This window comes from Papio anubis, chromosome 7 (assembly GCF_008728515.1).
Source record: "Papio anubis isolate 15944 chromosome 7, Panubis1.0, whole genome shotgun sequence".
In the NCBI taxonomy this organism is placed as follows: Eukaryota; Metazoa; Chordata; class Mammalia; order Primates; family Cercopithecidae; genus Papio; species Papio anubis.
This window is the reverse complement of record NC_044982.1, coordinates 123,765,536-123,779,990: the sequence shown is the minus strand read 5'-3', so window position 1 is coordinate 123,779,990 and position 14,455 is coordinate 123,765,536. Positions and strand designations below refer to the sequence as shown.

The window sequence follows — 14,455 nt, the reverse complement described above, 5'->3', positions numbered from 1 at the left end:
TTGAACTCCTGGCCTCAAGTGATCCACCCTCCTTGGCTTCCCAAAGTGCTGCGATTACAGGCATCAGCCACTGTGCCTGGGCCGTTTTAAAAAAAATTGTGGGCCAGGCGCAGTGGCTCACGCCTATAATACCAGCACTCGGGAGGCTGAAGTGGGAGGATCACCTGAGGTCAGAAGTTTGAGACCAGCCAGACCAACATGGAGAAACCCCTTCTCTACTAAAAAATACAAAATTAGCCGGGTATGGTGGCGCATGCCTGTAATTCCAGCTACTTGTGAGGCTGCGGCAGAATAGCTTGAACCCGATAGGCAGAGGTTGCAGTGAGCTGAGATTGTGCCATTGCACTCAGGCCTGGGCAACAAGAGTGAAACTCCATTTAAAAAAAAAAAAAGGCTGGGCGTGGTAGCTCACATCTGTAATCCCAGCACTTTGGGAGGCCGAGGCGGGTGGATCACGAGGTCAGGAGATCGAGACCATCCTGGCTAACACGGTGAAACCCTAACACAAAAAAAAATTGCAGTAGGGCCAGGCATGGTGGCTCATGCTTGTAACCCCAGCACTTTGGGAGGCCGAGGTAGGCGGACTACAAGGTCAAGAGATCGAGACCATCCTGGCCAACATGGTGAAACCCTGTCTCTACTAAAAATACAAAAATTAGCTAGGAGTGATGGCGCACGCTGTAGTCCCAGCTACTCAGGAGGCTGAGGCAGGAGAATCAATCGCTTGAACCCGGGAGGCAGAGGTTGCGGTGAGCTGAGATTGTGCCACTGCACTCTAGCTCGAGCTCAGGAAGTTAAGGCTGCAGTGAGCTGTGATCACACACCACTGGACTCCAACTTGGGTGAGAGTGAAATGTTGTCTCAATTTTTTAAAAAAATTGGTATCTTTTAGAGATACATACTGATGTATTTCAGGAATGACATATCTGGTATCTTCTTTAATATCGTCTGAGCAGGGCCAGGCGCGGTGGCTCACACCTGTAATCCCAGCACTTTGGGAGGCCAAGGCAGGCAGATCACGAGGTCAGGAGACTGAGACCATCCTGGCTAACACAGTGAAACCCCGTCTCTACCAAAAATACAAAAAATTAGCTGGGCACGGTGGCAGGCGCCTGTAGTCCCAGCTACTAGGTAGGCTGAAGCAGGAGAATGATGTGAACCCAGAAGGCAGAGCTTGCAGTAAGCAGCGATGGCACCACTGCACTCCAGCCTGGGCGACAGTGAGACTCTGTCTCAAAACAAACAAAGAAAAAATCTGAGTAGTAGGGGTGGGGGGTTGTGAGGGGAAGTTAGTAGGGCTACAATCAACGCTGATGCCTAAGATTTAATCCTTGTTGAAAATATTTCACATTATTCTACTTTTGCATGCTTTAAAAATTTCCATTATAAAAGTTTTAAAAACTTTTGCCAATTTTTCTATGAGAAAATTATCATTATTTTAGTTAAAGACACTGGTCTTAGAATAAGAAATTTTTTCTGTTTTAAAGAAAAGTCACATGCCTATGTAAAGGGCAAATGTTCATAATAAATAGTTGCAGTGAAAACGATTAGTTGTGGCCAGGTGCAGTGGCTCACACCTGTAATCCCAGTACTTTGGGAAGCTGAGGTGGTGGATCACTTGAGGCCAAGAGTTCGAAACCAGCCTGGGCGACATGGTGAAACCCTGTCTCTACCGAAAATACAAAAATTAGCCAGGCATGGTGGTGTGCACCTATAATTCCACCTACTTGGGAGGCTGAGGCAGGAGAATCACTTGAACCTGGGAGGCAGAGGTTACAGTGAGCTGAGATGGCGCCACTGCACTCCAGCCTGGGTTACAGAGTGAGACTGTGTCTCAAAAAAAAAAAAAAAAAAAAAGAGATTAGTTGTTATGTTTTTTTGTTTTAAATTTCTATGAGAAACAGCACATTCATGTTATTCAATTAACAAATACTTGGCCCAGGCCAGGTGCGGTGGCTCACGACTATAATCTTCAGGAGGCCAAGGTGGGTGGATCACAAGGTCAGGAGATTGAGACCATCCTGGCTAACACGGTGAAACCCCAGTTCTACTAAAAATACAAAATTAGCTGCGCACAGAGGCACATGCCTGTAATCCCAGCTACTTGGGAGTCTGAGGCAGGAGAATTGCTTGAACTCAGGACGTGGAGGTTGCAGTGAGCTGAGATTATGTCATTGAACTCCAGCCTGGGCAACAAGAGCAAAACTCCATCTCAAAAAAAAATGATAATAATAAATGAATAAATACTCACTGTAAAAATAGTAATAAGAACCAAAGAAGCAAATGATTGTACTAAAACATTATCTTTGGGGTATTTTCAACAATGTACTTTCTTATCTAAAGATAAAATCAGCCAGGTGAAGTGGCTCACTCCTGTAATTCCAGCACTGTGGAAAGCTGAGGCAGGCAGATTGCTTGAACCCAGGAGTTTGAGACCAGCCTGGACAACATAGCAAGACCCCATCTTATTAAACATATATATATGTTTAAAAACTATTTTATATTTTACATTTATATAAAATAGTTTTTAAAAACAAAAAATAAAGATAAAATATTGGGGGAAATAAAACCCCAACCTTTGATTTTACATAAATGGAATTATACTATTTAGAAGGTAAAACTGAACTTTGTACCTTTATTTTAGTGCTGTTACTGAACTTTAAAACTACAAAATCAATTACAATATATAAATAAGCCTTTCTGGAAATAATTATCAGTTCTTTTCTGTGAACAGCTCCTTTAAAAAACGTGAGAACTACATAAGTACAACGTCTATGAAAGGGAAACGCAGTTAAACAGGGAGAAAGCAGTTTAAAAAACTGAATTTTATTATCTCTTAGTTTCATATATCAAGAATTAAATGGAATTTCAGGGTCACACATACAAAACATAAAGTTTAATTTTTGGTCACGCCGTGGTTTCGCCTGTAATCCCAGCACTTTGGGAGGCCGAGACGCATGGGATCACGCAGGTCAGGAGATCGAGACCATCCTGGCTAATATGGTGAAACCCCCGCTCAAATGGCCGGGCTGTGGCCTGCCTGTAATCCCAGCACTTTTGGAGGCCGAGACGGGCTGATCACGAGGTCAGGAGATCGAGACCATCCTGGCTAACACGGTGAAACCCCGCCTCTACTAAAAAAATACAAAAAACTAGCCGGGTGCTGTATGGCTTCAGGTCCCAGCTACTCGAGGCTGAGGCAGGAGAATGGCGTGAACCCGGGAGGCGGAGCTTGCAGTGAGCCGGCAGATCCGGCCATTGCACTCCAGCCTGCTGGGCGGGCAGAGCTGCAGACTCCGCCTCCCAAAAAAAAAAAAAAAAAAGAAATACAAAAAACTAGCCGGGCTGGGCTATGTGGCGGGCGCCTGTAGTCCCAGCTACTCGGGAGGCTGGGAGGGGCCGGAGAATGGCGTGAACCCGGGAGGCGGAGCTTGCAGTGAGCTGAGATCCGCCACCGTGACTCCAGTCCGGCGACAGAGCGAGACTACCTCAAAAAAAAAAAAAAAAAAAAAAGTTTAATTTTTAAATTTACATCTACTTTAAATATAAAATCCCAACTTTTAAATAAATGCAGTATCTGAACACATACACCAAATCATAGGAATAACAACATTTAATCCTACCTGAAAAAGATCCAAAAGAGGCTTCCAAGAGAGCATTAGGACTGCTGCTCTATTGATAGTTTTGGGAATTTCAGAATAAAACAGTGTATTTTCTCTGTTCTCACCAGACATGGCTATAGGAGAAAGCAATCATTTATTATTATTTTTTCAAATAGCATTCTTACGACAGTCACAGTTGCAAGTATATAATGCCTTCTATACACTGCAATATTTTGCACTCTATGGGATTTATAATGAATGTTAACAAGTAGAAGGTGCTTATGCCATACACCATAAAAATTTTCAATAAAACCAAGGCTAGCCTGCCCCAGTACACATGCCTATAATCCCAGCTACTTGGGAGGCTAAGGTGTGAGGATCACTTGAACCCAGGAATTCAAGACAAGCCTAGGCAACATAGCAAGATCCCATCTTAAAACAACAACAACAACAACAAAAAGAAACCTGAGACTTTAAAGAAAAATGCTCAGGTTTCATTCTGGTAATCAGATCTTAGTCCCTCTCAAAATAAACATAAAAGTATGTAAGTTACTGTGTAAAGAAAAGTTAAGTACCATTTTCAGAATTTTTTAAAAATTGTGAGTCCTTTACCAGTTGGCAACAGGCTCATGAGATTCCAATGTAACAACTTCAGATTACTGTTTCTTCCGTTTCTGAAACATTTAAAGTGCTTACTTGGAAACACATAGATCTAACTGAATTCTAGTTTTTATTCATTATAAAAGTTCTGTAGGCTAGGCGTGGTGGCTCATGCCTATAATCCCAGCACTTTGGGACACCAAGGCAGGCAGATCATTTGAAATCAGGAGTTCGAGACCAGGCTGGCCAACATGGTGAAACCCCGTCTCTACGAAAAATACAAAAAAATTAGTTGGGTGTGGTGGCATGTTCCTGTAATCCCAGTTACTTAGGTGGCCGAGGCAGAAGAATTGCTTGAACCCAGGAGACAGAGACTGCAATAAACCGAGATCACACCACTGCACTCCGGCCTGGGCAACAGAGCAAGACTCCATCTCAAAAAAAAAAAAAAAAGAAAAAAAGTTCTGTAACAATAATCGTTAATAAGACCTTTAGGGTTTCCAATAAAAGTATATTAATATTAAAACAACACAGAATCTGGCATCTGATCTGCTGAAAATCTCTTTGTCCTTTATTGGGGAAGGGCGAATGAAAAAGGTCTAAATTAAGCAGAAGTCAAATCAATTCTGTGAAATCATGTGATAACTAGATGGGAAGATAACAGCAGTGTAGAGTGAGTTACATATAAAAGTTACATATAAAAGACTGACAGAAACACTATGGTTATGAAGATGTGAATCAAAGAAAACATAAACAAGGTAAAACAAAGCCTTTCTACTCTAAAAAGGTATTACTGGCCAGGCGTGGTGGCTCATGCCTGTAATCCCAGCACTTTGGGAGGCTGAGGTGGGTGGATCACCTGAAGTTGGGAGCTCGACACCAGCCTGACCAACACGGAGAAACCCTGTCTCTACTAAAAATACAAAATTAGCCAGGCGTGGTGGCACATGCCTGTAATCCCAGCTACTCGGGCGACTGAGGCAGGAGAATCACTTGAACGCGGGAGGCAGAGGTTGCAGTAAGTCGAGATCACTCCACTGCACTCTAGCCTGGGTAACAAGGGCAAAACTCCACCTCAAAAAAAAAAAAAAAAGGTATTGCTTCCAAAAAGCTGAAGGAGTGAAGGAAGGAAAAAATAAATCACACAGAAATAACAAGAAATCTCCTGGGTGAAAGAGACCCTTGACCTGTGTTTCTGAATTATTAATGCCAGCAGAAGGTAGTCTAGGGAAAGGTGTGGTTAACTTCCATGCTAACCCTCATGAGGATGAGCCTCCAAATAACCACATATTTTTTTAATTCTCTTATTTTTCTAATTAGTTTACATTGCCTTTGGAGTAAAGAGTTATATATCCACTGACATTTACTTCAGCACTCAATTTTGTGTAAAATCTACTTTGTAGATTCCCAAGTTGCTCTGTTATAGAATTCTTAAGACTGTGGTCACCCATCAATACCATTCACAATTTTACAAAATGTGATCATATCCTCCTTAACCATTCTCTTTCTAAGAGCCTTCGGTCTTAAAATATTAAAAGAAAAATTCGTTTTCTTCTCTCCTCAATAACAGCCATTCCCCACAATCATTTCATTTGCCCCTCCCTATATGCTCCTAGTTCCAACTAGGAGCTTTATCCATCACCAGTAAAAATTTCCCCAGTACATTCTGTGTTCTGACATAAGCACAAAATGGGCTTTTCTCATGCTTTCCTAATGGTATTTATCGGTCTTTAGAGCTACAGCAGTCAATTTGGTCCCATGTCTTCAGGCAACAGTATCAATGAGTCCTGTTTCTCTTTAGGATAGCATGACAAAGAACAAGAGGCAAAATTAAGCATGCGATAAAGTAAAATGCTAATGTAACAAAATGCTTGTTACTAAATAATAGAGCTTCTTCTAAGCATACCACATTTGGAATAAGGGCTCTCAAAAACGTATAATTTCTTATAAAAGATTTCTGGCCAGGTGTGGTGGCTCATGTCTGCAATTCCAGCACTCTGGGAGGCTGAGGTGGGCAGAGAGCTTGAGCTCAGGAGTTGGAGACAAGCCTGAGCAACATGGTGAAACCCCATCTCTACCAAAAATACAAAAATTAGCTGGGCATAGTGGTGTGTGCCTATAGTCCCAACTACTTGGGAGGCTGAGATGGGAGGATGGCTTAAGCCTGGGAGGTGGAGGTTGCAGTTAGCCAAGATCACACCACTGCACTCCAGCCTAGGCAACAGAGTGAGACCCCATTTCAAAAAAGGAAAAAAAAAAAAAGGCCGGGTTTGGTGGCTCACGCCTGTAATCCTGGCTGAGGCAGGTAGATTGCCTGAGTTCAGGAGTTCCAGATCAGCCTGAACAATATGGCAAAACCCCTGCCTCTATGAAAAAAAAAAACAAAACATAAATTAGCTGGGCATGGTGGCACACGCCTGTAGGTCCAGCTACTTGGGAGATTGAGGCGGGAGGATCACTTCAGCCTGGGAGGTCAAGGATGCAGTGAGCCAAGATCATGCCACTGCACTCCAGTCTAGATGACAGAGACCCTGTCTCAAAAAATAATAATAATACTTAATAAATAATTAAAAAATAAACAAACGTGGGACAATTCCACAAAGGATTAATTCACTTATTATATAAAAGGCTTCAAATCATTAAGAAAAAGAAACCCTCTTCAGGGGTTGGGTGGAAAAAGAAAAGAACTTTAAAAAAGAAAAAAGAAACCCAACCCAATTAAAAACCAAATATTATAGACTGTGACTGCACAGAAAAGAAATACAAATGGCTTTTTATTTTCTTTACTTGAAATGAAGTCTCTCGCTCTGTTGTCCAGGCTGGAGTGCAGTGGCACGATCTCAGCTCACTGCAACCTCCACCTCCCAGGTTCAAGCAATTCTCCTGCCTCAGCCTCCCAAGTAGCTGAGATTACAAGTGTGTGCTACTACACCTGGCTAATTTTTGCATTTTTAGTAGAGACGCGGTTTCACGATGTTGGCCAGGCTGGTCTCAAACTCCTGACCTCAAGTGATCCGCCAGCCTCAGCCTCCCAAAGTGCTGGGAATACAGGCATGAGCCACTGCGCCCAGCCACAAATGGCTTTTTAAGCATGTGAAACGATGCTCAACCTCACTCATAAGAGAAATAAAATAAAAACAATGAGAAACTGCCGTTCGCTAATCAGACTGGGAAAGTTAAAAAAGTTTAATTACTCACTATTGGTGTATGCATGGAGAAATAGATAATCTGAGATAATGTTCATGGCAGTATAAACTCTTTGGAAGGGGAGCTCAGTAATATCAATCAAAATTCAAAATATATATACCCTTTTTCCCAGCAATTCCACTCTTAGGAATTAGTTCTACAGGTATATTCACGCATGTGCAAAATGATCTAATATAGTGACATTCACTTCCTCTTCTTTTGTAACAGCAGATCAGAAAAACCGAAATGCCATTACTGGAGGTCTGGTTAAGTAAATTATGGCACAATTATATAATGGAATATTCTGAGTTGTTAAAAAATAATGAATCCCAGCCTGAGCAACGTGGCAAAACTCTGTCTCTACAAAAAAATTCAATAAAGTAGCTGGTTATGGCAGCACGTGAACATTATTAGAGGTCTGGTTAAGTAAAATATGGCACAATTATATAATGGAATATTCTGAAGTTATTAAAAAAAAAAAAGAATCCCAGCTTGAGCAACGTGGCAAAACTCCATCTCTATAAAAAAAAAAAAATACAAAAAATTAGCTGGCCATGGTGGCATGCACCTGTAGTTCCAGCTACCAGGGAGGCTGGGGTGGAAGGACTGTTTGAGCCTGGGAGGTCAAGGCTGCAGTGAGCCATTAGTGTGCCACTGCACTCCAACCTGGGTGACAGAGTGAGACCCTGTCTCAAAAAAAAAAAAAAATCTAAAATTATCACATGAACTCATGCAGACATCTTTAATATCTCTATACACATATACATACACACTGCACACGCACACAAATACATAAAACACATATATGCACACATTCATATAAACGAATAAAACTTATACTGGAAAAATTTTGGAGGAAGGGAAGGAACCTATCTTTAAAATTTTAACCAACAAGATAGTAAATCAGTAGATTAACATATTTAATTTAGGCAGACATTAAATCTGGAGTGACTGGACTTGGGAAGAAGAGACCAAAAACAACCTTGGATTAAAAAAACAAAAGCAGCAGCTGTTGAGTGGGAACAAACTAATGGTTTTATTGTTTGTTTTCCTAATCAGACCATCTAAAGAAAGGCATTTCAAGCTAGCTTTAGGAAGAAGCAATTTCTGGCATCTTTGATTTTGAAAAATGATCATGATCAATTCATGGTTTGTTACCTACAAGTAAAAATAAAGTTAATGCAATACAACAAAATCGAATTCTTCAAATTAAAAGGTTTTTTCCTTTAATGGAACCAAAAGTCGCTAATTTATTTATTCATCAAACTTTGAGTGTCAATTATATCTAGAGTTAATTTTGACTTAAGAGATCATTTTCTCTCAGAAACTATGACTTTGTACTCACCAAGGTAATAGATTCTGTCTGAATGAGGCCCATCTGGATCATTCCTCTTCACAAACATGAAATCATGTGGTGCCTTAGCCATCATGTAGCCATGATATTTTCTGGTATCAGCAAGCAGCTTTTTAAGCTGACTCCAGGAATACCGCTCAACATAAAACGGCTCCAATTTAGGCTGATCCTGTGATTCAATATTCTCCTCACAGTCTGCAGTTTCAAATATCTCAACACCCAGCTGTTCTGTTTCCATTGCTGCTGCCATGTTGCATTTTCCTAGAAAAACAAGGCACATGAAGCTGTTCACAGGTCTGTCTTCTATTATCAGAATGATTCTCTGATAGGTTCAAAAAAAAAAAGCGGGGGCAGTGGGGAGGGCAAGAAGAAAATTCTTTTTAGCACAGCTGCAATGAAACCTAGTAAGAAAAGCAATAGCTCTCCCTTCCGTGTTCAGTTTAAAAATGAAATTAAAAAAAAAAATTGAGGTCAGGTCTACTTCGCAGTGCCTATAAATCCCTTTGGTAACTTTTATAAAAGGCTCTCCTTAGGTATTTCTTGCCAAAACTCCCTTTTCTTTCCCTCATTGGAAGGAAACAGGCCATTTGCCAGTTGGCTGCTATGCTCCACCCAAGAGCATGTCAATAGCGAAGCTAACTCTGCCAAGGAAGCTAAGTGTTTTGCATTTTAAAAAGTAACACATTTGGTAAGTGTGGATTTTTTTCAGCTAACAGAAATAACCACAACAAATGAGAACGGTAATAAAAATGTCAAAAATAACATGCATGTAATAACCTTCCTAGGATACTTCTCCAAGATAATATATTGTTTCCTTTTAAACAGAAAGCCAAACAAAACACTTGACTGGCTGGTACATTTTTGAGTCTTCTGCTCTTGCCTATACATCACTATCATCTTCATTTGTGGTGACTCTATTTTTTTTTTTTTTTTTGAGACGCAGTCTTGCTCTCTTATCCAGACTGGAGTGCAGTGGGACCATCTTGGCTCATTGCAAGCTCCACCTCCCAGGTTCATGCCATTCTCCTGCCTCAGCCTCCCGAGTAGCTGGCACTACAGGTGCCTGCCACCACGCTTGGCCACTTTTTTGTATTTTTAGTAGAGATGGGGTTTCACTGTGTTAGCCAGGATGGTCTCAATCTCCTGACCTCGTGATCCGCCCACCTCAGCCTCCCAAAGTGCTGGGATTGCAGGCATGAGCCACCGCGCTCAGCCTGGTGACTCTATATTTTAAGGAAACTTATATGACTATTCTTACCAATCATACAACATATACTGATTAAATGGCAGAAAAAAAAAGATACTATCTTAAAGTGGCTTTAATTAGCTGAAGTTGTTGATACAGAAAGCATTTAATATTTGTACCAACAGTATTTTGATAAAAGCATAAACTGAGGTTTACCAGTTCAACCCTTACTGTTTAATATTTCATCTGCTAATAATGTTTATTCTCATTTCACAAATCCAGAAGTTGCATTTCTCCTTTATCTTTTCCAACATTTAACATGAGCGAAGTATCAAATAACAAAAAGTGTTACCATAAACAAGTGGGTATTCTAACATATATTATTCATGACATTGCCAAAAAGAAGGAACATAAAAATTCTGGGCAATCTGCTCTTTTTGAACTAATAAATGTCAAAGACATGTGGACTTGGGAGATAAACTAAATTGCATTTATGTAACCAAACTTAACATATCAACTACTTCTACAATAATAAATACAAGGCTGTACATTTAATATATCTTTCTTAAAGCCCAAATTTGAAGGTTAACATCAATTCATAGTAACTATCACAGACTAAAAGTTATTAGCAGGTATGGATTGTTAATTAGTCCATTAAGCACACATTAGTGGCATGCCAAATAACTGAATGAACTATGTGTGCAGCTTATTTTGTCTTTTTTCATGCTGCAATTACCTATGTTACCATTTTCAATATAACAGTAATGAAGTGGCCAGAAAACCTATTAGACAGTTACATCAGGTATGCCTGTAATATTGTAACAAGTGAGCATTCACTTTCAATGACGAAAATCCTAAAATCCAAAGCAGCTTGGCAGGGAATTAAAGTCATTTAGCTCAATAAGTATCCAGCACACTGATATTTACTGACACTATAAGACTGTGACTGTGGTGGTTATATTCTATCATATGTTGTTTACTTGCCCTACTAAAAGCTAGCTAGTGGAGGCCTACTTTCTACCAAATGTCAATGGACCCAGTTTTTTCTTTTTTCTTTTTTTTTTTTTTGAGGCAGTCTTGCTCTGTCACCCAGGCTAGAGGGCAGTGGCACAATCTCAGCTCACTGCAACTCCGTCTCCTGGGTTCAAGCAACTCTCCTGCCTCAGCCTCCACAATAGCTGGGATTACAGGCGCCCGCCACCACGCCCAGCTAATTTTTCTATTTTTTAGTAGAGACGGGGTTTCACCATCTTCACCAGGCTGGTTCTGAACTCCTGACCTCATGATCCACCCACCTTGGCCTCCCAAAGGGCTGGGATTACCGGCGTGAGCCACCGTGCCCGGCCAGTGGACCCAGTTTTATATCTAATGGACTGAGGGACAAATGAGAAAAGAAACTATACAAATTGGGCTCATTTTTCTCAACTTCTCTTGTGTTATGTTTGGAAGTTCATCTCCAAACCAGTGCTTGCAAGAATAGGGCGGTGAACAGAACAGGGAAGCTCAACAGAAAGACCTCCTCCGAAGCCTTACTGTCCAGTTTATTTTTTTTAGACAAGTCTCACTGTTGCCCAAGCTGCAGTGCAGTGGTACAACCTTGAACTCCTGGAGTCAGAGGATCCTCATGCCTCAGCCTCCTGAGTAGCTAAGACCAGAGGAATGCATCACCATGCCTGGCTAATTTTTTAAAACTTTTTTGTAGAGATAGGGGTTTCACTATGTTGTCCAGGCTGGTCTTGAACTCCTGGCCTCAAGCAATCTTCCTGCCTTGGCCCAAAGTGCAGGATTATAGGCGTGAGTCACCAAGCCTGGCCATGCCCAGCTTCTTATCATTCGCGTCACATCTTTTCTGTGTAAAAGGTACATTAGCTTACATTTAATTATCTGGTATTCCTGAATTGTACTAAGCCCTGGACACTCGATGCATATACATGCATACGTGTGTGTACATGTACAAACACTGTACAGTCCAAATGACAGTCTGCTATTCTGTATGTTCACAGCAAATGTACATCCTGCATTTCTAAAATATATCTGATATTATATAATATTGGTAATCTGTGCAGACATTTGGTAAATGACTTATTTCCAGATTATATGCAAATACATTCTCAAAGTAGGTGATCTGAATTTTCTAATGTCAAAAACAGGAAAATAGGGTCAGTGTACCTTCTCAGCACAGTGCATATATCTCACTGTCCTACCTACCTCGTCACTTAAGTAGTTTCCCTGGTGCCTACCTGATTTTATTTTCATCTGCTCAGATCTCTTCCACACTCAAAGAGATCTTTTTCAAGTGACTCAACTTCAAGCATAGACTCCCTCTGCTCATCCTGCTCTTCTCACAGGAATCTTTCCTTTTCTCACCATCCAAGCCTGCTTACCAGGATAATGAAATAAGATAATAAGACTCTGATCATTAAGATGGACCATATGTGGTCAAAAAGAGAAGCCCCAAAACAATAGTTAAAACTGATACCGAACTACCACTTTTTGGGACAATATATAATGCCTAGATTATTTTGTATCAGCATTTTATGTTATCAAAATCCAAGAATTATTTTATTTCAAAGATGTGTAGCCCAATATAGTCAAAAGAATATCCTAACATAGTAAATCTTGGTGTCCAGACATACATTAAAAGGAAAATCATGGAAAGGCTTTTTAAAAAGTTACAAAAGGCATACAGATCTGAAGTTACTCAGTGACTATTGCAAATCATCAAAAACGGCAGATGATTAATAAAATTTATTTTTATGTGCCTATTCCTGTTCCTGTTTTACATAATAATGTCATATCAAGCTGGATGGAGAGAGAATCAACTCAGGAGGATAGCCAATAAGAGTTACAGGCCATTTTTGCAGAAAAGGAATTAACTTGAATTTAATAACTTAAGATATTTCACGAGATAATTTCCTATTCATCTTAAGTGCATTCCATTTTTGCTTTTTTTCTTGCTGCATTACTCTGAGAATAATTTAAATAGGTAACTTTTCTGGAAGCAGCAGCATTAAACTTGTTGAAATTCTGGCTTAGGAAAAAAAAAAAAGGAAGGTCTGCTATTACATCTGTTACTCTATCAGTTTTAATTTTGGGCTCCCACAGTCCAAGGAGGTGATGAAGGGATGGGGTGGGAAAAGCTAAGTGGCAAGTGTAGGAAAAACAGCAAGGTTATGCCAGCACAGCAACAATGGACTAAAATGTCAAGACACACCATAGCACTAAGTCCCTCACTCAGAAATAGAGCATGCTGACTCAGAAAATACCTTTAGGACTCTTGAGTTTGGATCCACTCAAGTGAAATTCCTTAATTTTTTACTCGAGGGCCAAACAGCCGTCCACTTAAACACGTAAAGCCTCACTGAAGCCTAGCTAATCTCTCTTTGGGGGTCCACACCTAGTTGAGAGGTTCATTAGCACAGAGGGAGCAAAGATCTTGAAAAACTATGACTGAGGAAGAAGAGGAGAAGCACAGCAGAGAATATGAGAAGGAAGATGGGAGGGATGCCAAGTCTTAGGAAGAAAATGTGTGAGAAGAGAGGTGTGGCAGGAAAGTGTCCTGTTGCAAGTGGGTGGAACAGAATGGGAGGGGGCAGTGAGCAGGGAGGGAATCGATCTAGCATGAGGCAGGTGAGAAAAAATGACCACCAGCTGGGAAACCAGAAAATCTGAATGGGAAACCAGAAAATCTGAGTCCAGAGCCCATCTGCCAAGTTGGACTTAAGGAAAACCCCTTGGCCTCTGTGGGCTTCCGTTTCCTTATCTGTAAGCGCTGACAATACCCGGCCTCCCAACCCCAGCGAGACTCAATTAAGATAACGGACGTGGAAGTCAGGAGGCCAGCGCCCAGAGCTCAGGGGGCGCCCAGTGAACGGTGGTTGACTCGGAATCTCAGAGCCTCGGCTTCCTCTTCCGGCAAGTAGGGGGGGCCAGCCACCGGCTCTGCCCTGGACAGGGCGGCGCGTCGGGTAAACCGCAAAGCGCGCTGACCCTGAGAACGCGCCGAGCAGTCCCTCCGTGAGGGGGAGAGGGCCTGGTGAGCCGTCGCTCAAGCCTCGCCGACGCAGGGGAAGGAGAGGGGGGCGGATACTGCACCTTCCCCCCCGGCCCCGCCCGGACCGTCCCGACGTGCGCTATGGAGCGGGCCTGCGCCGCTTCATGCTGCGGCGCCTCCACTCCAGTCCTGGTTGCAGTGGCTTCCTCAGCGGCGGCGCCGGTGACAACACAGGCGGCGAACGCGGCACTCAGAAGCAGCGGCGGCAGCAGCAGCGGCCTTGCCCTCAGAGACTTCAGCACTTCCGGTTCTTCGCCATCCGCTCTCCGACTGGCGAAGGCGCAGCCGGGCCAAGAAGGGCGCAGCTGTCTGCTGGGTGGGGTCCAACACCATAGCGCAGTCTAGTGGCTGGAGGAGCCAAGGAGGCGCAGGGTGGAGGCTGGGCCGAGCAGGGGATAGAGATGAAATCCAGAAAGGAACAGCGACTTGCTGAAAGTCACAGGGCAGATTGTGGCGCATCTGTAGTCAATAAA

The 14,455-nt window shown here is 42.0% G+C and overlaps 1 protein-coding gene across 7 annotated transcripts in view; it reads right to left on the bottom strand.

Moving 5' to 3' along the window:
- The window catches only part of DPP8 (dipeptidyl peptidase 8), a 75,003-nt gene extending 60,777 nt beyond the window's left edge, over positions 1–14,226 (bottom strand). For 3 of the 7 annotated variants that reach the window (XR_004185123.1, XR_004185124.1, XR_004185125.1), the window contains exons 1-3: positions 12,169–13,735; positions 8,734–9,003; positions 3,624–3,736 (exon numbers count right to left, since the gene is read on the bottom strand). Coding sequence is in view for 4 of the 7 variants with exons in the window: in XM_031668551.1 (XP_031524411.1) it covers positions 3,624–3,736; positions 8,734–9,003; positions 12,169–12,184 (399 nt within the window). In the remaining 3 variants the exon portion in view is untranslated. The other 4 variants (XM_031668551.1, XM_031668550.1, XM_031668552.1 and 1 more) reach the window with 4 other exon arrangements.
- Between the last annotated feature and the right edge of the window lie 229 nt (positions 14,227–14,455).